Below are 27964 nucleotides of genomic sequence, written 5' to 3' on the forward strand. Positions count from 1 at the left end.
ACCTTGTTTAGAGATTTATGGACCAGTTAAAGAACTGATCGGTTGGGCACTATGGCGTCTTTTTTTGAGTTTTCGTGACCGCCCTAGCAGCAGTATTTTGTATCACTTGTAGCTTCTTTGTGAGACGAGTGAACAGAGCGTTACAATGACTGTTAAATACTTATATACAAGTACTACTCGATACTGCAGTAGTTCTGATTTAAAAACTTTCCAAACCTATTCAGGCAAGACTCAGTTTTGTCAGTTTTTGTCTGTTTATGAACTTTTATCATTTTTTGTTCAAAGCAATTTGTATCTGGATGTTGATTTTTTTTGGCAAGTATTTTTCAAAAAACATTTTTTCAATAAAACAATACAAATCATTCAGATTTGAAATTACAAAAAATTTATTGCATATTTCATTTGTCAATTTGTCCAATCCCAGCCGCTGGTCTTAGTTTACAAAATACATGTTTAAAAAAGTTTAAAAAGTACAAATCCATTGTAGAAAGTCATTCATGATTCAGATTTAAAAATAAATTCCATACAATTTCATACAATATTTTGGTCTCTTAAACAAAGCACCTGAACAATAAGACATTAAAAACATGTTTCTAAAAATGTTAAACTAGAAATTGAGGCACTGGTCCAGTCAAAAGTTCAGTTGACTGAATATTTTGTTCTTCAAATTACATAAACTTTTAATCATAAATCTCATGTTACTCTTTAAGTTATTCTTTGGTTTTAGCTTTATGTATTTTAACACTTTTTATATATTGTTTTTATTCCTGATTGACTGTCTTTTATTTTATTCATTTGTCTGTGCAGCACTTTGGAAACTGTTTATAAAATATGCTATAAAAATAAAGTGGATTCTTATTTGAATAGTGGTTTTCCCAAATGTAATTTCTTGAACCACTACATTGTACTTCTGCTTGAGTAATATTATTTTGATATATATACTCTCTCTTGCATCTTCCAGAGCAGACAGGAGCTGACAGGTGCTGACAGGAGCAGGTCTAGCCCTCTCTCTCCTCCAGATCCTTGATCAGATATATTTCATGCGCCCTGAGTGCAGACAGGAACACGTCTTTGCTGCGTTCTCCTCCAGATGTCAGAGGTCCTTGGTACAAAAACCTCATCTGCTCCTGTCTGGTTCTGATGCTTCTGATCTCGGTGTACTGCTCAGGGGTCAGGACTCTCTCTTGTAGGAGCAGGTCCAGAACAGGGTTGATGTTGCTCACTCGCTCGGTCAGCTGAATGCGATGTCTGTCCACAAAGTGTTCATCTGAGGAGAGACAGAGACAGAGAGACGGAGAGAGAAATGGTTAAAACATGGACTGCAGCAGCTTCCATCACCGCCACACCCTCTGGAACTCACTACCTCAGCAAATCTGCGACTGTACTCAACTAACTCCTCAAGGCCATTTATTTAGAACCACTATTAAAGGTCCCATCTCATGCAGAATAACTCTTTTCACATTGTATCTTCTGCACATAAACAAGCACAATTTGGTTTTTGGAACATCCATTACACAATAGTTCTGAAATCTTATTGATTTCTTGGAGACAGTCACAGACCAGGAACTATGAAGGTCCGACTATTGCTCCTCCCCCCGCCCGTCCTGAGAAAGCACAGGCTCCGCCCTCCAAACGTGACGTAGGCGACGAGTGAGACGCCCTTCCTCCACCCATCTCAGGGAGGGAGGGGGAGATCTTAATCGATCGTCGGGAGAATTAACGATCGATTATCGATTAATCATTAACGTTTTGATATAAAAAATATCATCATTATTATTACTATCTGCACTACTAATCTACATAAATAAATTCAACTTTACGACATATAAACCGTAAGGACTCTAGAGCCACATCAGCCCGTTTGACATTATAATGTGTTTAATGCAGCTTTGTGCAAGTCTCACAGAAAGAAAACTTAAAACGGCAGGGCTCATTTACATAAACTAAGCGAAGAAAAAAAAAACAGCTCTTGTGTCGCTGATGTGGTCCATTTCTGTCGGATTAAAAGACATGACTCAGGTGAATACAGGTTAGTGTGACGAGATTTGCGTTTGTCAAAATCAGGACATCGTACGGGGGTTGGGGGGTGGGGCCTTGTCATCGACACTGAGCGACTCTCACCTGGCAAAGCGTTTTCATGTTTTCAGTGTCCTGGTGAACTTTTTCCCACTGGACACTGAAACATATGTGCTGCTTTGTACACTGTGCACATGGACTCACACTTGTCCCGACTGGAATGGAAAGTGTGGAATTTCTTGTACAAGTCATCGTTAAATTTGCATTTGTGCTTCAGCACGTTACAGACTGACCGACTGTTTGTGTCTCGCTCCTTCTGATGCAGAGACACATGTACGGACCTGTTTGGTCACACTACACACAGAAACCTACATTCGGTTTGTCAATTAAAAATGACCATAATCAATGAAATTTGTAATGATCAATTATGGATTAATCGAGGAATTTTATTAATTGAGGAATAAACTTTTATTCATCGTGGAGATACAGCGCGTTCAGCCGCATGTGCCTGCCCAGAATCAGACGAGGACTTTGAGGAGAACGAAGCTCAAGCACCACGTCCACATCAGCTGAACATTACTGATTGGTAACGTTTTAATAAACACTAGTAGATAAACTTATATCGTGTTCACTGCAGTGTAGAACAATGAGCTTATGCTGTCGCTTTTGTTTAGATGTTTATGTGGGAATTGTCAGACGATGTGGGGTGGAGATGGGGTGGAGGTGGGGTGGAGGCGGTGGAGCAGGGGGAGGGGAGCGGGTGTGAAGCTCTTTCTGCTACGTCAAACACGTCATAGGTGTATCTGCCGCATCATCGTCATCATCAGCTTTAGTTCATTGTCACGTGGGAGGGTGGCAGAAATACACTGCAATTTGTTTAAAAAAGGCCGAATCAATCTAAAAACCACTTCAGTGACAAATACAAGACCCACACATCACTCTCAGAAGGTAGAAAACTCTGAAAAGTTAATTTTCCATGAGATGGGCCCTTTAATGTTTAACCTGCTTTTATAACATGTATAATATGTCTATACTTTGTCCGATAACCAGGCTTTTGTACTCTCTGTAACTGTTTTCATTCTGCAGTTGTTTAGAAAAGTGTTATCTTAATAAAATGTATTATTATTATTATCATTATTATCATTATTATTATTATTAAGGAGGATGGCCACAGAATGATTAGGTATCTATTAGGAGTGCAACGATATCCAAGCCTCACGATACGATATCGTCATGGTACGATATTTATTGTGATATCGTGGGAAAGCTCACAATACGATGGGGAGGCTCACGATTATGGATGTAACAATAACCAAATCTCTCTGTACGATATTTTCACAATATACATCTCACTATACGATGTTTATTGTGGTATTTTGTGGAGGTGAATAAAACTGTGAATATGCGACTTTTTCCTCTTAAAATGCCTTGACAAGACTTAATCCAAAGAACTAAGACTTAAAAGTGTTAGAACTCTTATTTCTTCTTGTAGTCTGCACTGAAATGGAGCAAAGGATCATGGTCTATGTAGTTCCCTCTGTCTTTTTTAACTACTGCTGCACCATAACTCTTCATTTAAGCAAAGAGACTTGTAATTCGATATATTGTGATGTTCCACGATATTATTGTGAGAACTTTGATGATACAATATTACGGTATTTCAGTTATTGTTACATCCCTAGTAGCTCTAGAATTGAATGATCTTCAGTAGCTTCTGTTGTGGCTCTGTGTGTGTGTCTGAAATACATTTACCTCTGGCAGGTGCAGCAGACGCTCCAGGGGCTGAAACACATGAAGAACATTTATTATATTTACAACAATATGATTCTGATGTGGAAATGACGTCCTAGTTCACAGATCGCAGCGTCACTCTATATGTTTTTACTTAGACACGTGTAGTGGAGGTACTTTTATTACTACAACTGTTATTAGGAAAACTGGGGACTGTAGTTTTAGGGATGCACTGATTCATCTTCTCCAGTTCATTGACCAGTAATACTACAAGACCTGATATGAACCGATACCAGTGTAGGGATCACACATATTTTCTTATAACACAGTTAACCTGTTACACCTGAAATCCTTTTGTGTTATGAGACTGTTTTTTATTCTACATCAGTATCAGTGTATATGGTTATATTCAGGGCCGTGGTGGGTTTCTCCTGTGTGTTAGATCAGGTGATGTTACAGTAAAAGTACTTGGAGAAAACTCACCCGGAGCTGGAGGGTTTTGCCTCGTCTGTGCAGGTTGCAGCAGTTTGTTTGCCTCTTCAGCTGAAAAAGGAGAACAAAAAGGAGAAAAAAGTGTGGTTTAATGACACATAGTCATCTAATGTTAAAGTCAGGATTTGTTTTTTCTTGTTGACCCTAAGTTCAGAATTCAATACAAAAAATATGATTTATATATCATGTAAAGCACTACATTTGAGTCGATGTGCTTACTTTACTTAATTTATAAAAATTCATTACTTAAATTAATATCCTATTATTTTAAAGAGTGAGAACTTTGAACATCAATTTCTTGAGACGGATGCGTTAGAGGAGAGGGAGCAGCCCAAGAACATAGAGAAAAATCCTATATTTATTTAATAAATCTCACATTTTGCAAGTAAGACGGTGTGCAGGATTTTTCTCAATATTCTGTCCTTTGAAAAAGTATGAATTTCAAGTGGGATTAACCAGTCTCACCAATGGTAAAAGATTTAACTTTAAAAAGAAATCAGGAAAGTCTGAGCCGCCAAACCAGAACTGAACGAGGACTGCGCCTTTGTTCACATTAGGACACACTAGGGTTAAAATGGCAGCAACAGCACGAACTCGAAAGTGAAAGTAAATACAGCCTGTCTGGAGAGACGTCCCACGCGTAAAAGCGCTCACCCAGTTCCTCTGCTACCCTGGTACAGCCGATGGCCCGGAGCAGCTCCACCGTCACCTGCACGGCCCTGTTCTCACAGAACGTCTCCACCAGGAGGTCTGCCAACTGCAGGGGGTTCTTCCCGTCCACCTGGGCTCGTCTGACGCGCGGTCCGTCGCTCTTCCTCTCCCGCAGCCACAGACGGAATTTGGCGAGGTCATCCTGACTCAGGTCTTCGAGCGCACCAGCGATGACAGTTTTAGTCGTCATGTCTCAGGACGAGCGAGCAGATTTAATAAAGTCTATGGTTCTTCCGTAATATTTTGCAGTCAGGCTCCGCCCACGGCACCGCCTACATGGCCCCGCGAAAACTGAATCTGTGTGTGCGCCGCAGAGACCGTGGAGTGCGTAAACAACAGACCCAAGTATCCCCTGAAACTCGTCAGGAAACAGAGAATGTCTCAACACGACATCAACACGCAGATTTTGGATATACTGAACGACTTGGAGGACAATAACTTTGAGAAATTCTGCTTTTTGCTCCGGGACCGCCGTGAGAAGCCGCGGATCAGACTCGGAGAGGTGGAGAACAAATCCCGCGTACAGATCACCAAGCTCCTGGTGTCCCGGTGCACAGAGGAAGGAGCTGTGCTTAAAACCATCAATACTCTGGAGAACATCGGCTGCAACGAGGAGGCGCAGGAACTAAGTGAGCCGTGGTTATATTAAAAAACATTAGAAAAGTACTTAACGTGATTCTCTGCATTAGAAGTCTGCGTAAACAACGTGCATGCGTCAAAGCAACGACGTAAAAGTGTGCATTGATTAAGAAAGAATATTTAACACAGTTATGCATCCTCTTTTGTTATTACAGTTGTATCAATGCTGGCTGTTCATTCTTCAACTATAATCCCATTTTATCAGTACAGCAGCCATCCCTATGGCAACTACATGTTCACACAAGTAGTAGTAGTCACAGCAGTAATAATGCAGTATTAAGTCACTTCTGTAGCCACTGTTACCTGGGGCATTTTGACCACAATGATTCAGGCCTGGTTCATTTGTCAGTGTATTGTCAAGACCAAACCTCCAGCCTCACAGATCCAAAGGTCCACCAGCAGTGATCAAGAAGCCTTTATTTCAGTTCAATTCTACTGTATTTTGTACTTTTTGTACTTTGTAAAAGTGCAAAAGAAAAAAAAAAACTATTTATGGAAGAAAAAGTGCTACAAATCAATGTATTTATATAAATACAGATTAATTTATGTTTAATTTGCCCAAAAATGACCATCTCTTCAGCGTCCTCACTCACCCTTTCCACTGTTGTCCCACAGAACTCCTCATAATCAAAATAAAAGTAATAAAGTAAAGAAATAAAACTAATACACATTTTGGTGGATTAAGACTCCATCAACCGATTAATCGACTAAACAAAAGGACTACAGCACTAATGTGTATAAAGCAAGTTATTACAAGGGCGTAACAAACACGTGACTGTAGGAGATAAGGTGACGTGTGTTCAGTGTCGGGAACTGAATACATGTACTGAAAATACATATTCAGAATATAAATACTACTGTACTGTACTGTGGTGCAGTTACTCTTTCATCTGGTGGTGTTCAGAATAGTTACTTTGCTTAATTAAAAAGAATACATAGTTGTACTTCTGTAATTTTAACTTTAAACTGCACAGTATTAATGAGATGAATTCATGATTAATGAGAACAGCTCTTGCAGTGTGTGATTTATTCCTCTAAATTAAAGCTTAACAACAACAACAAAAGTAAAGCTTTTTTAGAATTCCATGTCATGTTTTTTCACTATAATATAATGTAAAAGTATTGAGTATAATGTATTTAAAATGCAGTACTCTGATTGGCCCATGTATGACAAAACATTATATAATACATTTGAAGGCAGGTTTTGAGTAACTCAATCTACTTTTGTCTTCTCCTCACGGTTTGATTTGGTTTGTTACAGAACAGTGGAACAAAGCTCGTCTAGAGGTAAGTTTATAACAACATGTTTCATTTGTGTAAATACCTTTATTGACTGTTTGATGTTATGTTTGTGTCAGAAGCTCCGCCCCTCTCTGCAGCCCAGCGCAGAGGCTCAGGCTGTGGTGGCTGCCCGCAAACCCCTGGAGAAGATGACTCCAGAGCCTCAGCTGGACTATCCCAGAGACGAGCTTCTGCCACTGGGCCGCTCCGTCCTCGTGTTCGGCCAGTACAGAGGCCAGAGCTTTGAGTGGCTCCTGCTGAACGATGTGGGCTACGCTGTGTACGTGGTCGCTACGCACCAGGAAGAGAGAGAGACGAGCGGAAAGCAGAGCCATGACTCGTGGCACATGAAAAACAAGGTACACTGAAAAAAGGACAGGAATGAGCTGACATGAATTCACTTCACAATCTCTGAGTCATTTCAGTTTTCAGCACATTTCTTTTCTTATCTGTGGAGTTTTGACTTGTCATGGGCTGCTGGCCACATTCGCTCACAGGGCAGGTGTGGCCATTTCTCCTCCTGTTCTGTCTCTATGAGGTTTTTGCCGAGTTGCGGTAAAATCACTAAATTCTGACAGATCAGGCAGTGGACAGGAAGCTGCAGGTGGATGTCAATGACAACAAGTTATAAACTTTACAGATGCAGGGAGAACTTCACCAGAGGACACTTCTGCTCTCACAGTGGTAATTTGAGTCTCATTGCTAATGCTCACTTTTATTCAAATGTTAAATCTCCCATAACAACATTTGTAGTCGTAGTAAAGTTTAGAAACAATTATTTGTAAATTATTTCAGTTTGTGGGGTTATTTAATTATTTATTAGGTCCCAAGATATACTTTTCTAAAAGCTGAAGTATCCTCCGGTGACGTTTTCTCCTCATTTGTAAACTGTTTACTTGTTGTCAGTGACATTCACCTGCAGCTCACTGTCCACTCACTGTCCACTCAGTGTCCACTCACCACTGTCCCCTCACTGTCCATTCACTGTCCACTCACCACTGTCCCCTCACTGTCCGCTGTGTGACTTGGCAACAACCTCATAGAGATTGAATGGCAGTGAAAATGCCCACACCAACTCTCTGACCGGAAGAAGCCAGCTGTACACAGAGACGATTTCATTACTCCTTTATTACTAGAAAAGTATGTATAATATTATTAAGGGATTGGACACGTCTTATCCCCTTAGTAACTTAAACCTTGATTTTCCATTTGGAAATTTAAAAATGATTGAGCTTCTTAAAATGAAAACAGCGTAATGATAATAGGTGACAGATTTGAGGTCTAGTTGCTGGAGGTGAGGAAGAGGAGTACACTGTTGTGTTTTTAAACACACATCAGTTAAAATATTACAAATGTGTGTTCTTTGTCAGGACGCTCTGGCAGAGTATGTGAGCTCTTTCCCAGAGATTGTGGAAGAAGTGCACTTTCATCGTGAAGGCCTGGCTCCTCTTGGATTTGGAAAATTTAAAAAATCAACTCGCAAGGATTTGTACAACTCCAATGATGAGGATAAGAAGAGGTAAGAGACCCATTCATGGCAAACTCAATAAAAAAAGATAATCCAGAATGAAGTGAACTGTCAAGTACTTGGAAAAATCAGGTGCCACAGTGGGGCACCAGTGGCAAAACCTGCCATTGTGCCCTTAGGCAAGACACTTCACCTTGCCTAGTATGAAACTGATGTGTGTGAGTGTTGACAGTAGTTGGAGGGAAGCCTCACTTCTGTCAGTCTGCCCCAGACTTGATTATGATGATGATGATGATGATGATGATGATTATTATTATTATTATTATTAGTATTAGGGCCCGGTCAAGCAGAAGAAAACAACAAGGCCAAAAATTCAAGTTAATGCATCTGATATAAAAATGTATTGAACAGATACATATGTCCTCTAGTTTATGAAACTGTTGACCTTTTTTCTGGACCATTTTTGGTTCTAAAGTTCCATCCGTTTTAAACAGACCATGTATGAAACATGGAATAAAAATGATTTCCCAAATTTCAAAGACCTGAAAATCATGTCAATAAATGGATGTATTTCATCATATCTTGTGTTATTCCATCTTTGAACTGTTGATGAAGGAACATGATTTTTTAAATCTATTTAAAATGATCAAAATTTGCTTGGAAGGACTGACATATTTTATAGAAATAGTTTCCTTTCATTTTGAAGTAATATTAAAGTATTTGGAAGAAAAAAGCGACAAATTTTGTAAAAATCATGCACCTTCTACTTGCTTGAACAATTTTCCCTCCGTTACTTTTACCATGACCTTTCTTAATAAAAAATCTCATGAGTCAAAAAGTAAGAGGTTTTTCAACCTAATCTTGTACCATATGGTAGAAAACTATATGAAGCAAATATTCAAACCAGTTTGTTAAGGATATGGAAGTGAGAACCAAGAGTTATCACTGTTTGGATTTATTGCCCAAAAAGTGCTGCATATTTCATTCCCTCCGTTACCGACATGAGTTTTTAAATGTTTTGTCAACAACTTGAAAGAATATCACAGGTTTAACTTTCCCCTGTTGGAGTGTAACTCTTTCCTACATTCTGATACTTTACTTATTTCAATAGTCCCTCTAGTTTCTGAATAAGAGACATTTGAATGTCAAAAATCTGCCCCTGTTTCCCTCCGTTACCACTTGACCCATTAATATTAATATTAGTATTAATATTAGTATTAGTATTATTATGCATAGTCCTGACCCACACACTAAGCAAGATTTCTGATGCAGTTGTTAGTAGTCAAAATCTGATAGGCATTAGTCCATTAATTATAAATAATAATTAGGGGGCCTAAATGAAATTTTTAGGCTAATTGTTTTGTAACAGGTAAATTTAAAGGTCTGAGGTCACACCAGGACATTTTTGAACAAAATAGAAGTAATTTCCTTTAACTAATGCTTTTCTTACATAGTTTATTTCTGTCTATCATCATACATGATGATTACAGGCTGCTTCTCTTAAATGGGGAATTAGATTTTATTCGAACACTTGTGGCACAGTTGGGGTTAACCTCTATTTTACACTGGGTCACTGTACTTTGGACACATGTGGGACTATGTATGTTCAAACATGAGTGCTGTTGTGCTATTGTTTTGTGCAGAGCGCAGTGGTGACACATGAGTATCTGCGCTGCTCTTGTGTGTGGTGGATGTATTGGCTCATTCACACAAGCATTTAAAGCCAAGGAGCCGATAGTTAGCACAGAATGAATGTTATTTTTTCGGTGATGGTATGTAGGCTACCAAATCTTTTCGGTTGGTTCCTGCTTGGAACTAGAAGTCTGCGCGGGACAGAATTTTGAGTCCCGCTCCCGCACTGTAGAGTCCTGTGCCCGCCCGCTCCCGCAAAGAATTGTAATTTTCAGTCCCGCTCCTGCCCGCATCTGCAATATTTTGTCCCGCACCCACCCGCAAGTCCCGCAGGATGGGAACCTTTGCTTTCTTAAACTCTATCAAACATGGAGAAGTGAAAGAAATTAGGCTACGTATGAGAGGAGGCGCGGTGGGCGATCTGGCGGCATGGTTAAGTCCTGGCTAAATCCTGTTTTAGTCCTGGTTTTAGAGCTGTTTTTAGACCTGGTTTAGTCCTGATTTAGTTCTGGTTGAGTTCTGGTTTTGTTGCACAGGCAGCTCGACATACGGAAGGAAGGACTGTCCACGTGGCGTAAGGGACGCGGGGGGACTGTTGGCGCGGCGCACGGGAAGGGGGACGGGTCTGCTGCTTAAAATGTTTTTATTAATGCCAAATAAAATCTCCAGCACAAATTCTGCATGATATGCTTACATTCATCTTTTTTATATTTTACTTTATACTCATATTTAGTTTGCGGGACTACAGTTTATCATCCCTCCCGCCCACTCCCGCCCGCTCCCGCGTTGTTTAGCCCCACTCCCGCCCGCGCCCGCAGCCAGCTTTTAAAATGTGTCCCGCGTCGCAGTATGCAGCCCTAATGTTACTTGTGTCCAAACAGTAGTGGTTCTGTGTGGAGCCCCAACCCTCTGTTGTGCCCTGTCCCCTGAACTGCAGCAGACTGAGCACACTCTGAACTGCAGCCTCACACTGCACTGTGGACAGAGTTCAGATGAGGTAGTTCAAACCCTAAAACATTTGTTCAAACTAGGGATGGGCATTTGATGAAATTAATGGAGAATTAACAATCGATTTTTGATTAATCATTAATGTTTTTATATAATAAGCATCATCATTATTATGACTACTGCATAAATAAACTCAACTTTACAACATATAAACCATAAAGACTCTAGAGCCACATCAGCCACATTTGACATTAGAATGTGTTTAAGCAGCTTTGCACAAGTCTCACAGAAACGAAACTTAGAACTGCATGGCTCATTTGCATAAACTAAGCAGAGAAAAAAAAAACAAAAAAACGCTCTTGTGCGCTGATGCGGTTCAGCTTCTGTTTGACTAAAGGACATGACTCAGTGGAATATGAGTGTTCTTTCTGTGACAGAGGGATGTTGATGCTGGAGGTGAGTCTGTTCTGTGTCGCAATATTTTCAGAGATCGTGTGCAGGTTTCGCACAGCTCTTTATGTTGCAGTAACCGGGATACTGCGTAAACATGCACCATGATGAAACCGGGATACAGATGTGCATGTAAACACACTCACTGAGAGGTACAGTGTCTCCAAGGAGGTGTCAGATCCCAAACGTGGGACTGAGGCTGCAACTCCAGTGTTTGTGTCAGACGCAGCTTCATATCTACACACAGAAACCTACATTTGGTTTGTTGATTAGAAATGAACGTAATCGACGAAATTCTTAATGATCAATTATTGATTAGTCGACTAATCGTGCCCATCCCTAGTTCAAACTCCTGATCACCTCTTATTCATGCCGCTGAATAGGAGGTGGATTGACCAAACACTTTTAGACTCTAAACTGTTTCCAGACTCTTTGATTTGGTGCTGTACTGTTAACGGGGCAGCGGCTGGTGCATTTGTCTATACTGCCTATGCCACATGCAGAGGCAGTATAGACAAATGCTATTCTGAGTCTGCAGGTCAATATGTCTAATTTAGCTATAATTAGACATATTCACCTGGTAACAAATTATGTTGGCCAAACAATTCCCCTGGAGAAGCTAGAGGAAGTGTCTAGGGAGAGGGAAGTCTGACAGTCTCTGCTTACACTGATGCCTCTGTGACCCAGCCCTGAATAATCACAAGACAGTGGTTTGATGGATGTGCCAGACTTTGGATGATTTATTCCTGCTTTTATTTCTTGTAGAAACTGTAAAAAAAAAACATGATTCTGTTGTTTAGATATATGAAGTATCTCCGAGGAAAGGCAGAAAATTATACAAAAGGATCTCAAATGGAGGCAATGATAAAGTACATCCTGCACCGCGATAAACACGACCAGGGCACCTCCCACCACCTGGGCACCTCCCACCAACCGGGCACCTCCCACCAACCAGGCACCTCCCACCAACCGGATACTTCCAGACAAATCAAACGACCAATGAGAAGCTACAACAGGAATAAATTCTTCAGAGGGAAAAGGTGAGAGGAGTCGCTGTGTTTTTTATTCTCACCATTTTCAATCTTGAGTCGTGGACTGTGTTGGAGGTCGTCCAGATTTTTAAAAACTCTGATCATTACTTACTTACTGCAATAACTTTTTTGATATTTACAGAAGCCCTGAGAGGCAAGAGGGGAAAAAAAAGAGGCAGGTCATTTGGACCCTATTTTCTAAGTGTTTTTTTTTTTTTTTTTTTTTTTCACCAACTCAAAATTTTTGAGCAGGTGTATTTTGAACCCCAGTCTCCCACATCCTAACCAAGCACCTAACACCATGAGCTAATCTACCAATTGTTCACCAGCACTTAGGTTTGGTATTTACAGGAATATACTGGAAAAACACTTGTGTTTTTTTGTTTGTTTTTTTCACTGTTGATGTGGCTGATGAAGGAAAAAAAAAAAAGCGGAAAAAATTTGAATTTTTTTTTTTTTTTGTAGATTTTATTATTAAAAAAAAAAAACAAAAAAACACACACACGCACGCACACACACACACACACACACACTTAGAAAATAGAGCCCAAATGACCTGCCTCTTTTTTTTTTCTCTTGCCTCTCAGGGCTTCCGTAGGTATTTCACTTAATTATCACACTTAAAAAAATGATGTGAAATACAACACCATTAGAATAAATCATCTTCAGGCGCTGTACCTGACTTTGACTGTCAAAACACTAGAAGTAGTTCATTAGTTCATCTGTTTGCAGTGGCCCAGAGTTCTTCCTCACTGAGTTTATACACACTGGTCACAGAGCAGACTGGAGTGGAGCTTTACCTTCATAAAGCTGATAATAACAAGCATGCTAACATGTACTTCCTGATGATCAGATAATAACATGTTTTGTGCTTAGGTGCAGATGGGACAAAGCAGACTAATGATTTTGGTTTTAATGATATTAATGTATTATTTCTTAATTTTCCCTTTTTCTTTTTCCAGATTCAAGTCAGAAGCCTCTAAACAAAGACGCCAAAGATACAGATAGGCCACCAAAGAGCCACCGGAGGATCCTCATCGTTTTTATGTCAAATGTATGAAAACAGGAAATTATTGATTGATTTAAAGTTTTACTAATCATACACAAATGTGGGTGAAGCAGCAACAACTGAACCACAAATTTTTATATTATTAAATTCTTAGTATATATATTATAGATTTTAAATCTTTCTAAACCCATTATGTAATGTACATGTGCAGATCATGATTAAAGAGGGCGTATTGTGCAAACACTTTTTTTTTTCTTTCTACCCTGTTATAACTTTACCTCATCAAAATCATGTCTGAGGAGGTTTTAGATATTATCCAAGCATCGCTCTTCTTACGGTTAGCTGTAAGATTCTGTGCCCACTGTTCCCACATGACAATTCTCCATAAAGATACAACAACATGATACAAAACTGTACACAACAACAACATGATACAAAACTCTACACAACAACAACATGATACAAAACTCTACACAACAACAACATGATACAAAACTCTACACAACAACAACATGATACAAAACTGTACACAACAACAACATGATACAAAACTCACACAACAACAACATGATACAAAACTATACACAACAAACCTGATGTGATGTGCAGTAGTTTCATTAGCAGGATGCATGCTGATTGTGTTGTGATAGTGCTCTGAAGGGGGAGTGACTTAACACGGGGAGCCAGGACAGGGCAGACTCAGACCAAGTGAAACTGATAAAACATGTTAATACTTTGTTTTTTGTGAATATACCATTATCAAGACAATAAAATGTAACATGGTGTCATATGTTCTGTGGTATCAGGTCATATAAAACACGCCTCTTTAACAGTGCTCAGAAATATGTCACTTTTTTGTCTGCCCCCAGCTCCATGCAGATGCTATTGCTTTGTCTGAAATGTCCCATAGACTATGTATCTATCTCCATGGAGACAGTACAATAATAATAATAATAATGCCTTACACTTGTAAAGCATTTTTGAGGCTTGTCGAAGCCCCTCCAAGCTCCACACTGTACACTCACTCCACTCACACACATGGTCAGATACAACTGAAGAGAGGCTGCCAATCTGTGCCATCAGCCCCTTCAACCACCACACACACACACACAGACACTCACAGACACACACACACACACAGACACTCACAGACACACACACACCATTTTCATTTATTACCTGGTCTCTGAAGGGTTGACCAGGTTTTGCACTCACCCTGTGTGTGTGTCTGTCCACCTGCGATTATTCCGCCATTTATGGACCGATTATCACCAAATTTGGTACGTGGGTCAAGCCCTTGTGCTCATTGCCGCAAAAAAAGTTTGGTCACAAGCTAAGGTCATTTGATGTCACACGGGTCAATTGAAATGTCACGCCATTATAAAGGCAATTTCTGCAATTTCTGAACCATCTGCGGACTAAAATATTCACCCAATCATCACACATAACCGAGGTACACTGGATGTTACAGGTTGAAACCGGTCAAGGTCACTTGAAGGTCAAGGTAACCAAGGTCAAATATGTGTAAGGATGGAGCTCGAGCAACGGGAGTGTCTCAAAATCTCAGAAAAATTATTATCTATTTATAATTCTATGCATTTGTAGAATAAAATATTAATAGTTTTCGAGATAATCACTAATTCTTACAGTTCCTTTCTCTTTCATTTTAAAATTCTAACTGGAACTGGTGACACACAACACACTGATCTACAGTCACACAACTAACATACACACAACTCATGAAAAATGACATTTTGGTTCCACACTAGTAAACACAGACATTCTCATGTGTGACCAACATCACACTAATGTTCATGATCCTGTACACATACACACATTGTATTGTGGATATAATGATCATGTGATATGGGCTGGACTCCTCATAATCTGCTTCTGTGCTGATGATCTGACCACCGACGCCTCATGGGACCAGGCTGATATCTCTGATTGCACTTGTTTTATTTATTTATTTGATTGGGACCGAGCGTGTTAATGAACAAACATGACACAACATGAACAGGAAAAGTGCGTTTGGACAACTCTCTCTTGCTTATCGAGCAAGTCAGACATGGAATACAGTGCCTGCTCATGTATGAGAACTTTCAACACTGGCAGCATTTTCTAAAGCTTTACAACAGTGGTTACTCAATGGTCAAATATGTCTCCATGTTTAACCAATTTACATTTTCTTTTATATTGAGGGGTTCTTGGTTTAACTCTTAAACTCTTGACTTTGAACTTCAAATGAACTGTTTGAAACTAACTGTATGTATAGTGAGTGTGTTGTGTGTACAGTGAGTGTGCTGGTGTTGTGTACTTTTGTGTGATTGTTGCTGTACTTTTCCTTTGTCCTGTAGATGATTTTACATCAACCTGTCGAGGGACTGAAGATGGAAATTAGCCACGTTGGCTATAATCTTTACATATTTACATTTTTAATGTTCATTAATATGTGCTGTACCTTTACAAATAAATTAAATAAGAAGAAATAAGAATGTAAATACACCAGATTGTAGCTTAACGCTCATTTCCGTCTGTGGTCCCAAGGGGCTGGGCTCACAGGGGGCCAAACTAGACAGGATGCAGTTACAGAACTTGGTTGGGGGCCCACTGCTCTAACCACTGAGCCACTGTTGCCCCAGAGCTGATACCACCACACCAAGTTACAAGATCTGCAACCCCACATCTTGTAACGTGTGTAATTGTACAAACGCAAGACATGTTTGTGGAACATTCCAAGCCGAACTGTAACATCTCCGGAGACAAGCAGGTGCAGAAAAGTTACATAGTGCACCTTTAAATTAGAATAGTAAATAATTATGTGTTTTAATTTATGATGATTATATTTTTAGCAGCTGTGGGGTTGGTAATATATTTGCTCAGTGTATATTTTTAAATAAAATGTCCAATCCAGGTTTTATTTGGTGTGTTTCCATTTGCTGTTGTGTGTTTCTGTGTCTCCTGACCACACCGGGCCAGTAGATGCTCTTTATTCTGTCATGGTGAACATTTTATAATTCCCACAGCATCTGCTCACCTGACTGTGATGCTTCCTGCGTTGGTGTGGAGTGTTCAGAGAAGAATCCAAAAACAAGCTCTGATAGTTTAGTATTATTTATTACAAAAACAAAGTAAAATATCTTAATTACAGACACAGGTTCAGGCGAGCTCTGGCCAATATGAGACACACCTCTAAATCAGATATTCTCAGATTTAATAGTTTCTATAAGCAACCTGATCACTTATTGTCCAAGGTTTTAAGGTTTTCCAGATATTACTTATTATATGCAGTGTTGGGGAGTACAGATTACATGTACCGGAGTTACGTAATCAGAGTACAAATTATGAGTAACTGTATTCAGTTACAATTACTGTTTTAATGAGTGGTAATTGGATTACAGTTACTTTGTTGAAATAAATGGATTACACAGAGGGATTTTCCTGTTTTCACATTTCGGGCTATATCCCTTTTCTTTCTTTTTTTCAGATCCTAACCAGGACTAAAACAGGTCTAAACCAGGACTAAAACAGGTCTAAACCAGGACTAAAACAGGTTTAAAACCAGGTCTAAAACCAGGACTAAACCAGGTCTAAAACCAGGTCTAAACCAGGACTAAACCAAGACTAAAACAGGTCTAAACCAGGTCTAAAACCAGGTTTAAACCCAGATCTAAAACCAGGTCTAAACCAGGTCTAAATCAGGATTTAACAGGACTAAACCATGTTTCGTGGACGTGTCTCCTCTTCTTCTATGAGTAATATTTTTTAATATTTGGTTCAGTAAAATCTGGTCTTTTTTTATTTTCTTTTAACAGACAAAATATTTTATGTTATGATTTCCTCGTCTTTGCTTCTCTGCAGCAAATCAAGTAATCCAAAGTATTCAGATTACGTTACTCACTTTAAGTAATTTAATGGATTCCGTTACAAACTACATTTTGGGGTATGTAATCTGTAGGGGATTACATTTTAAAAGTCACCTTCCCAACACTGACTATATGTTTATCTTACAGTTGTTGGGATATGGACCCCCTGGACTTAACTCCTCCACCTGTAAAGACCTTCTGGGGGCTATGAAGCTCACAGACCTCAAATGGAGAATATCAGACGCCACAGTTCTTTTCTTTTACTTGACTTTTTGTTGTCCCCCTGCGTCCCTCTTTCACACTATTGCACTTGGCCTCACCAGCTGTAAACGCCTCCGCACTCCACCGCTTAGTCCCTCCCACAGACCACACTTCCTCCCTCTCTTCCTCCTTTCTCTTTCTCACAGGCCACTGCGCGCTTGGTGCCGTGCCGCGGGAAAAACAAACCAACGACAGGAGCTCAGAGAACTAGACATCCGCGCAGAAGTGCAGAAAAGCGTGCGTCATGGCTCTTAAAAGCGTAAAAACAGAAATCCTTCGTACTCTCAGGGAACTGGAGGACGACGATTTCGACACGTTCTGTTTTCATTTACACGCCATCTCTGTGGAGCCGCGCATCGGAGTCGGAGAAGTGGCGAAGAAGAACCGCGAGCAGATCACGAAACTGCTCGTGTCCAGGTGCACGGAGGCTGGAGCTCTGCGCAGGACCGTCGACACTCTGCGGGAGATCGGCTGCAACAACGAGGCTCTGGAACTGGGTGAGGATGGGTGCATTAAAGGTGCATTAAAGGTGCATTAAAGGTGCATTGCGTTGAAAAATCACGGACGCTGTTTTAGCTCAACAACGTAGTTTGGTCGGTGCGCCATTTTGGAGACGCAGATGCAGCTGGAATGACCCGAGTTCGGTTTATAGTAGGTCGTTCTAGTTTTTGGTCTATTCCACTATTAAACTAATCTGTAACACTTTATTTTAGGGTACACTAATTAATATCTAACTGCGTGCTAATTCACATTGTTGTAGACGGTTAATTTGTCATTAATTATTATTTATTCAGCCCTTATTAATGTCTCCTCATTCCTCATAAGTTTATTCTGTTATTAGTTAAACATTTACAAACACTTTCCTATTAATACACTCCTTATTACTGCTTATTATTATGATACTAAGACATTTGTGTCCATGAATTATGATTCTAATAAACTTTTGATAATAAATGTGTAGCACAAGAAATGTAGTTATTACTTATTTACACTTAATAAATGTAACTTACTCTTGTGTAATAAAACACTCTCTATTAGGAGTTAATAGAGTCCAACTAACCATGAGTTAAGTCATTAAACTCTGATTATGTTCCTCGTTATAAAGTGATGCTTTGATTGTTGTTAATAAATTACAAGTTCATAGTCACTACACGTTCGTAGTTAATAAATGACGAGCAGTGTTGGGAAGGTGACTTTTAAAATGTATTCCCCTACAAATTACAGATTACATACCTCAAAATGTAGTTTGTAACATAATCCATTAAATTACTTAAATTGAGTAACATAATCTGAATACTTTGGATTACTTGATATTGTCTTGCTTTTTTTAAAACGACATGATTGTAGGAACCACATCCTGAAAATACTTGTTTGTTCTCTTCAAATTGTCTGTTGAGCCCAAATCTCCATGAACAGGTAATTTTTTGCTGTAGAGCACAGGTGTCAAACATGCGGCCCGGGGGCCAGATCCGGCCCTACAAGACCTTTAATCTGGCTCTTGGCTGGTTTTCTTCTAAAATATTTAATTATAGTTTCTATTAAAATATTGTTAATTTTCTGTGGTGTTTATCACAGCAGCGTCTCCAGCGTCTCTGTACGTGGCCCCTCCCACCAGAGCAGCACAAATGAAGACTTGTCTCTTTCCAAACGCTCTTAAAGGACGATCGTTTTGACTGTTGACCGTGACACCCTCATCAGAAAAATGTCTAAAATGAGAAAAGTGGAGTCGAGTGCAGGATTTTACAAGAAAAATTTACTTATTCCTGTTTACAGACAAGTTCATGTTAAACATTGTGTTGAAATAGAATTTTCCTTAAAGTTTCAGGTTGTTCATAATATTATAATATTTTGTAAAAAAAAAAAAAAAAAGAGTTAATCAATTAAAAAATATGTCTGTAATAGATTTGTGTTTCTCTGTACAAATATTTGAACTTATTGTTATTTTTGGAGGTTATATGTCATGAGTTTTCTGATCCGGCCCCTTTGGGATCAAAGTCGGTTGGATATGGCCCCTGGACCAAAATGAGTTTGACACCCCTGCTGTAGAGAATTAAAGACGAGGAAATCTGAACATAAATTGTTTTATCTGCTAAAAGAAAATAAAAAGTCCAGTCTGTTCTTAACCATATTAAAAATATTACTGATGGAGAAAAGATTTTTATATGAAATCACTGCTGCCTTCAATTATGTCCACCCTAATGTCAGTGTCATACTGTTTATTTAAAAAAAAAATTTAAAAAAATAATAAATCACTTTCAATACAAACAGAAAGGCACCAGCCCAGTAAAAATCTGTAATATTTGATGTTTTTTACTCAAAATGATGCAGAATCAGATTCTTAACAATGACAATTATTAACGACCTGGTCCACTGTGTGACTGACGCCACCAACGTTAACAAGACGTTTACGTGGCTCTTACTGCCGCGTTCTGTTTCTGACAATAAGAGGAATTATCAAAATAAAACTAAGAAAATGGGATATAGCCCAAAATGTGAAAACAGGAAAATACCACCATGTAATCCATTTATTTGAACAAAGTAACTGTAATCCAATTCCCACTCATTGAAACAGTAACTGTAACTGAATACTGTTACTCATAATTTGTACTCTGATTATGTAACTCCAGTACATGTAATCTGTTACTCCCCAACACTGATGATGAGTTTGACACAAATTGAAATGCATATAGTCTCTATTCTGAAGTGCTCTCCTCTTCACACTTAATCCACGTGTTGTGACATTAATACTAATAGTTCATGTATGAATAAAATAAATATGAACACTTACATAGTTTTCAAGTATATTCTAGTCTAGGTCACCTTTACCTTTATCAAATGTGTTATAATGTGCTGTGAACTGATTTATGTCCAGTGTTGGGGAGTAACAGATTACATGTACTGGAGTTACGTAATCAGAGTACAAATTATGAGTAACTGTATTCAGTTACAGTTACTGTTTCAGTGAGTGGTAATTGGATTACAGTTACTTTACTGAAATAAATGGATTACATGGCAGTATTTTCCTGTTTTCACATTTTAGGCTAAATCCCCCCTTTTTTTTTTTTTTTTTTAAATTCCACTCATTGCCGGAAACTAAACCAGGTCTAAACCAGGTCTAAACTAGATCTAAACCAGGACTAAACCAGGTCTAAACCAGGTCTAAACTAGATCTAAACCAGGTCTAAACCAGGTCTAAACCAGGACTAAACCAGGACTAAACCAGGTCTAAACCAGATAAAGCAGATAAAACTTCTTATGTGAAGATTTCCTCGTCTTTGTTTCTCTACAGCAAATCAAGTAATCCAAAGTATTCAGATTACATTACTCACTTTAAGTAATTTAATGTATTATGTTACAAACTACATTTTGGGGGATGTAATCTGTAATCTGTAGGGGAATACATTTTAAAAATCACCATCCCAACACTGTTTATTTGCCATAAAGAAAATAAAAGCTTTAACTGAAACAATCTGTAATCAGTACGTTTAAGACAAATGAACTCTTTTTTGTGCTGCTGTAACTGTGTAACTGAGGGATTCACTGGGGGTGTACATTCTTCAATGTTCTAGATCAGGGGTGTCAAACTCATTTTGGTCCAGGGGCTGTGTCCAACCGACTTTATCCCAAAGGGGCCGGATCAGAAAACTCAAAAATAACAATAAATTCAAATATTTGTGCAGAGAAACGCCAATCTTTTCCAGAAATCTTTTTTTAATTGATGAACTCTTTCTTTTACAAAATATTATAATATTATGAACCTGAAACTTTAAGAAAAATTTAATTTCAACACATTGTTTAACATGAACTTGTATGTAAATAGGAATAAGTCAGTTTTTGTTGTAAAATCCTGCACTCGGCTCCACTTTTCTCATGTTGGACATTTTTCTGATGAGGGTGTCACGGTCAACAGTCAAAACGATCGTCCTTTAAGAGCGTTTGGAAAGAGACAAGTCTTCATTTGTGCTGCTCTGGTGGGAGGGGCCACGTACAGAGACGCTGGAGACGCTGCTGTGATAAACACCACAGAAAATTAACAATATTTTAATAGAAAATATAATTCAAATATTTGAGTAGAAAATCAGCCGAGGGTCAGATTAAAGGTCTTGGAGGGTGTGGGTACAGAAAAAACATGTTATGTAGACCTATAGATAGTCATACGTGTTTTTCACCCTGTTGTCATTCCAAAGTCCATAATATTGGGTGAATTAGCATGAACAACACATAATATTACCCACAGTATTCCCCCTTTTGATTACATCAAACATGTAATCACCACCTAAAATAAGAGGAGCAAGACGCTACCTCCACATAATAAATCCCCATATATGAACAAAATAAAATAAAATAAAAAATTTGTTAGCTTTAGCTTTTTTATAACATTTCCCAGATTCTTGTTAACACAATATACTTGAATAACATAGTACATAATCAATACATGACACTCGGACAGCGAAAATAAGAGACCAGGAGCACATACTCAGGAAGGTTTTATCTCTATTTAATCAATGGATAAATTTGTAGGGTTTCAATCAAACCCAATTATTGGAGTCAGAACGTGAGAGCTGAGAATCAGCAGAGAGTAACACAATTTGGGAGACGGGAGCATTTCGTGTTAAGGCAGTAGTAATTAATCGTTCTACTAGTGATCTGAGACATGGAATAATGCAACATCCAATTACAACTAAAACAGCTAATATAATCAGTATAGTGGTACATATGGATATTATAGTAGCCGTCCAAGGGCCAAATATTTTGTAGAGCCAGTTAAACCAAGTATCTTCAGATACGCCAGAATTCCTACCCAGTTCCTCAGACAAGGATTTGAGTTTGGACAAAGCTTTAATAATCTTTCCATCAGGGGATGTGTTGTTTGGTATATAGGTACAGCATTCAGTTCCAAACATGCTGCATACAGATGATTCTTTGGCAAGTAGCATATCAAGGGCAATTTGATTTTGCCAAGCCATAAGTGAGGTAGGACCTAACTGTTCAACGATACCTTCCAATGCTTCAATCGTATAATAACAACAGAGGATTGCATCGTTGAGTAATTGATTTACGCCCTCTACAATGTTTTAAATCTGCTTGAAAAGCTGCATCATCTTTTCTATTTTTTATTAGAGTAATTCTTTGTGGGTCAATTTTAAAAGTATTTTCTGCTGGTTTTTGCTGTCCATCGGTACTGGCTATAACTCTGGCGATCTCTGTTGCATAATTGTTTTCTTTTGACAGGCAAGTGTCTTTACAGACAACTTGTACATTTAATGCATGGTCTATAGCTGGTATAACCGAGCATGCAATCTAATACTTCACATACATCAAATACTATATTACAAGTTTGTCCTTCGTAGCAAAGTTTTACTATTTTTGGTGCTCCCCTTTTTACCCTTTTCTGTGCTCCTTGTGTCTTACTGTTTTTGTCGTCTGCCAACTCCATGTCGTGGCTTGTCATTTTGCTTGTTGACTGTCCGAGGTCAGTAGTGGTTTCAAAGCTTCTATTGATAGGGACTATAACAAAACAAATAAAGCAAAAAGAAATTAGCATAATCAAAGATAGACATAGAAAATTTCTCATAAAGCATGGCCTGTACTCTCCTTTTAAATTATTTCCCCCTTTTCTTCCCCTCCTCTGCTGGAGCCCCAGTAGCGGACGGCGGTCGAGGTGCGTCTTCAGGTCCTCTGCATTCAGCGACATCTGGATTCGATTGATCTTCTCCATCTTCATCTTGGATGGTATACAGATTTGCTTGGGCTCTTTGGGTCAGCTTCTTCTTCCAGCACCTTGTTGTTCCAGAAAGCCTTCAACTGGTTCAATGTAACAAACTGAGACATTGCGATACCTCTGGGACTTCTGTGTTATCAATTATAGTGTTATCTTTTTCAGCTGCTGTTGTTATCAATTGGTTATTGTTTTAATTTTTTTTGGATTGAGTCTTATTATTTTAGTATGGTGAATCACTATTTTGGTTTTGCTCGAAATTTGGTCCGTGTTAAACTGGTCGATAATTGTTTTGGAATGCTTTGTTTCCTTGAGATTCCTCTTCTTAGTTTTTGTTTTATGAGTTATTTTATTTCGCAGACGACCTGTGGACACTAAGGCTATTTTGATCTCGCTGGGCGGCTTCCACATCCTTAGTTGGATTTCTTAAGAGAAGAAGAAATGTATCTTAGATAATTTTGAAGTATTATTTTAGGAGCCAGCATTATCTTTTTATAGTTTTGTTTGAGATTATTTAATTACAAATTATTTTAACAATTTTAGTTTGTTTTTGAAATAACAGTGTTATTTCGCAATCATTAATCAATTTTCTGTCTAACCATTTTATTTCAATGCAAGAGTATTAACCTCAAGTTTCAACCTCAAGTATAATCTGAGACTAAGTCATGGGTCAACTTAAACATTTTAATTTCCATTTTTATTTTAGTTTTCCTAATAATAATTTTTAGTGATAACCCTGTTTTAGATACTAGATTTGGGACAAGCCAGAAACAGAATATGAACTTCAGAATGAAAAAACCTTTTAACTATTATTGCAATTTTGTCAAGATACTCGGCATAAATTGATAATACACGTTGAACTATTTAAAGTGGACTTATAAGAGAATGCATAATTGTACGGATAATACTGAGATCAAAAATTAAAATGTGAGCGAAATTCAGGCTTGGAGAGGCAGAGTGGATCAAACCAGAACTAAACTAAGACTACTTCTGAAACAGAACTAGGCCAGGATCTAATTAGGCCTAAAGCTGAACTAAAATAGAACTACCCCTGGACTAAAATTAAACTAAGGCTAGACCAGATTAAACCACACCTGGACATGAACAGTGCTAAACTCAAACTGAATGGAATAGAACCAAAACTGGACCAGAATAGGACCAAGTCCGGACCAAAGCTGGACCAAGTCAGGTGCAGACCAGGTCTAAACCAGATCTGAGCCTGAACCCAACCAAGTCCAAAACTGGTCCACGCAAGGCCCAAACAAAACTAAACCAGGACCAAATCAGGTCTGAAATATCGACACCATCTGCTCCTCCAAAACCAGAATTCACAACACCTAAATCTAAACATTATAAACAACGCAATTTTATTTTATAGATCAACATTAAGAGACGGTATTCAAACAAGTAAACTTATTTTGTATCATGTCAACTAAAAACAGGTTTAAGGTCCAGGGATAAACACTAATATCAGGTCTATATAACAACCATAAGCGCAACAAGAGAATGTTGTATATGACTTTTTAACTAAACATCGCAATTTTAAACTGTACGGATTATAAGTTTTAAGAATGTTTTCAAATTTTAACACAAAATGATCAGCTACATTTGGTAACCTTATAATCCAGGGCACATTCATCAATTTTTTAATAACCTTCAACAGTTACGAATTGTTAACCATCAGCACCCGCTCAGCCCGACACCGCTGAGAAATGAAATGCTGTATTTAATCAAAAAATGCTCCGTTTACTGTGTTATTACACGGATTTATTATTTCAACATGGAACAACAGGCCATTACCAAGCTTAAAGTCACAGCATTAATTGAATCAAGCCGACAAAGCTTTCAACAATTAACCACGCTGTTTCAGAAACTTCAGCAATAGCCCATCATTTTATTTAAACCATAAATAAGCATCTTCAATCAAGCAAATTGGTAGACTTACTCTTTACCATAAACACAATTGAACATGCTTAGTTAAATTTAAAACGGAGCACTTTTGAACAAATCTAAAGCAAATATACAATGCAGTTTAAGCAGTTTAAGCAACATCAGCATTTCACCTCCCACAGCGCGAACCAGCGTAAAAAACCCACAAACCCACTCCGCCATCAGCCGGACACCAGCACATACGCCCCCTGCACACGCCTCCCACCACCGCTCATCAACACGACACCAAACCGCTCCCGCAGATGAACTGAACTCACATACGAGGAGCCAGTATCGCATCGAAAAGTAGCGGCAAGTAACGCCCACAGGTGAGCGCACGCAAAATGCCCAGCCAACAAGCGAAACAACCTCATGGGGAATCAGACACTGACAAAAGCCGAGCAAACGCCAATGGACAACAAATCAATCATTTACCATCATCCCAACCAGCGGGCAGCCATAACAACAATGTACCCCAGAATAAAATGCCACCAATACTTCAAATGTAGCCTGATTAAACTTCTGAACTGTCCTCTCAAACAATCCTAATCCATTTGTATTATTCTTTAATCCGCTAATAATCTCCTCTGATTTATTAGGCATAGGCGTGGCTTTAGATACGGTTCGCGCAGGTGGGGCAGTTACAGGTCCAAAGGTTATTGCTGATAACTTTACGGAGTCGACAGCTATAGGTAAGGTAAATATCTTTTCTTTAGTTTGATGTTTTATATTTGTTTCCTTTGTGCTTAATTTTATGGCAGTCGTCATGCTATTTATTCTAAACGCTCTTACGTCCTTGATTGTTTCTGGCGTTTTTACGGTGCTTATCTCTATCGGGGGACTTTCTCTGTCCGTAGTATTAAAGGTGCTCAATTGTGGTTTATTTCCACATGGTTTTCGAGTAACCAACTCTGTAAAGCCATGGGGAAAGGATACGCACCCACATCCCATATTTGACCAAATCGGTTTTGTTTCCACGTGCATTGAATTGTAACGTCTGTATTAAAATAGTTTGTAATGTTTAGGGATTGACATACGTTTGAAAATGTTTTGTTGTTTTGGGTTGAATATGCTGCGATTTCTTGTTTTTCTTGTGTTACATTTACTAAGCCGATATTTTCTGCTTTGCATGGAATAAATAACACCCCTATTTGTTCAATAGAGCCGTAATCAATTTTACAATGACACGTAATCTTGAAGTTAAACTCAGAATATTTTAGTTCTGGTCTGTTTTTTGCCATTAACACCTGAACAAGTGCTAATATTAATAAACATAGTTTTTGCCTCATCTTTAATTTGTTTTTTACAACACTGCTTTTTAATCAGTTTTCCTCTTTTGGTTTTACTTTTTTGTTCGTATTCTAGGTTAGTTTTTTATCTTTTTCTTTTTTACTCTATTTTACTTTTTGTGCGCAACTTGTTTTATTATTTTTATTATAAACTTCATTAAAAGTTTAGTTTTTTCTCTGCGTAAAAAAGTTTAACCGCAAATAAATTTCCTTATAAAATTCCTTTCTTGTCTCTCGTGAAGGTTAACACGGTATCTCAAGGAATCAATAACTTTCTTAATTACGCTTTATGTGATTAAAGCCTAAAACATACTATTGGTTTTGTTTTCAATCTCAATTAACAATTAACAATTAACTTCTGGCTTATTTTCTACGTGAAGCCTTTTAACACGGATTCGAGCTTTTGCTTTTTTCTTTTCCATGAAGCATAACATGCGATAATTAGTTTTCCATTACTTTTTAAATTGATCACACAAAAGTCCCAAGAAGTAAACCACAATTTCTAGTTTTTATACATTTAGCCAATCTGACAGGAATTCTGAAACAACAAAGGTCGCTGTCATACCTTCTTTTGGGAACGCGTTCTTCGTGTCTTTACTTCCAGGATTTCGTGGGAGGCATCGTTTGCAGACATTACTCTGTCAAATCACGTCGGGGTCACCACTTGTGGGTTTTTTCGGAAGGTTCAATGCGTGTCCTAAAAAGAAGCACAGGAGATGGAGAATCCGAGAGAACAGGCCACTTTATTTCGTCATTTTCCATTGAGAGGGATTCAAGTTGATTACCAAGTACAACTGTCACCCCGGAACGACGTCTCTGACCAACTCAAAATCAGGGGTAGCTTTATACTACATCTTGACAAAACATTAACTTGTTGATTTAGCATATACAGCAAGAAAATGAACAATACTGCTGACCCAGTGCACCTTATCATGGGTGGGAACATGCCACGGGGACCACATATGTCAGTTTTGCTGCTTCGTGGCATCTCAAAGTCCAGAAAAACATGTTCTTTATGGCACTTAAAGTACAGAAAAAACATGTTATGTAGACCTATAGATAGTCATACGTGTTTTCCACCCTGTTGTCATTCCAAAGTCCATAATATTAGGTGAATTAGCATGACCACCACATAATATTACCCACAAGGGCCGGATCTGGCCCCCGGGCCGTATGTGTGACACCTGTGCTCTAGACTGAGACAGAGATGAGCTGTTATTTCTTTATGTGCTGCATTTTGAAATGTTTTCAATCAAATACAAGTGTTGATATTTATGTCTATATATTTATGATCAACAGTGACAGTTCAAGTAAAATTGGATATATTCCATAAAATATAATTGTTCATTTAGCATTGTTTTGTACAACTACCTGTTCATACATGAACTATGAATATGAATGTCACAAAACATGAATTAAGTGTGAAGAAGAGAACACTTTAGAACGAGGAACATAATCAGAGTTTAATGACTTAACTCATGGTTAGTTGGAC

The 27964-nt window shown here is 38.5% G+C and overlaps 3 protein-coding genes across 5 annotated transcripts in view; 2 read left to right on the plus strand and 1 right to left on the minus strand.

The window, feature by feature from the left end:
* Window positions 1-362: 362 nt before the first annotated feature.
* On the minus strand, window positions 363-5140 carry pycard (PYD and CARD domain containing). Its single transcript, XM_020926044.2, has 4 exons — window positions 4894-5140; window positions 4231-4290; window positions 3769-3798; window positions 363-1267 (listed from the first exon to the last, which is right to left on the minus strand). The coding sequence occupies exons 1-4, from the start codon at window positions 5138-5140 to the stop codon at window positions 999-1001; spliced, it is 606 nt and encodes a 201-aa protein (XP_020781703.1). The 3' UTR covers window positions 363-998.
* A 186-nt stretch (window positions 5141-5326) lies between these two features.
* Window positions 5327-13649, plus strand: LOC129411737 (uncharacterized). Of its 2 annotated transcripts, none has more exons than XM_055163425.1 (6): window positions 5327-5579; window positions 6851-6876; window positions 6948-7229; window positions 8241-8389; window positions 12169-12408; window positions 13362-13649. In XM_055163425.1, the coding sequence occupies exons 1-6, from the start codon at window positions 5327-5329 to the stop codon at window positions 13405-13407; spliced, it is 996 nt and encodes a 331-aa protein (XP_055019400.1). In that variant the 3' UTR covers window positions 13408-13649. The 2 variants fall into 2 exon arrangements, with proteins under 2 accessions (XP_055019400.1, XP_055019401.1); XM_055163426.1 differs by having other exon boundaries at window positions 6951-7229.
* A 4032-nt stretch (window positions 13650-17681) lies between these two features.
* The window catches only part of LOC110161316 (uncharacterized), a 22479-nt gene continuing 12196 nt past the window's right edge, over window positions 17682-27964 (plus strand). The window contains exon 1 of one of the 2 annotated variants that reach the window (XM_055163428.1): window positions 17682-18032. In XM_055163428.1, coding sequence (XP_055019403.1) covers window positions 17780-18032 — 253 coding nt within the window. In that variant the 5' untranslated portion in view covers window positions 17682-17779. Of the gene's footprint in view, window positions 18033-21625; window positions 23269-27964 lie in introns of those variants that run through there. The other variant, XM_055163427.1, reaches the window with a different exon arrangement.

Source organism: Boleophthalmus pectinirostris, unplaced genomic scaffold (genome assembly GCF_026225935.1).
Source record: "Boleophthalmus pectinirostris isolate CB_2022bp ecotype Guang Dong unplaced genomic scaffold, ASM2622593v1 HiC_scaffold_6, whole genome shotgun sequence".
NCBI lineage: Eukaryota > Metazoa > Chordata > Actinopteri > Gobiiformes > Gobiidae > Boleophthalmus > Boleophthalmus pectinirostris.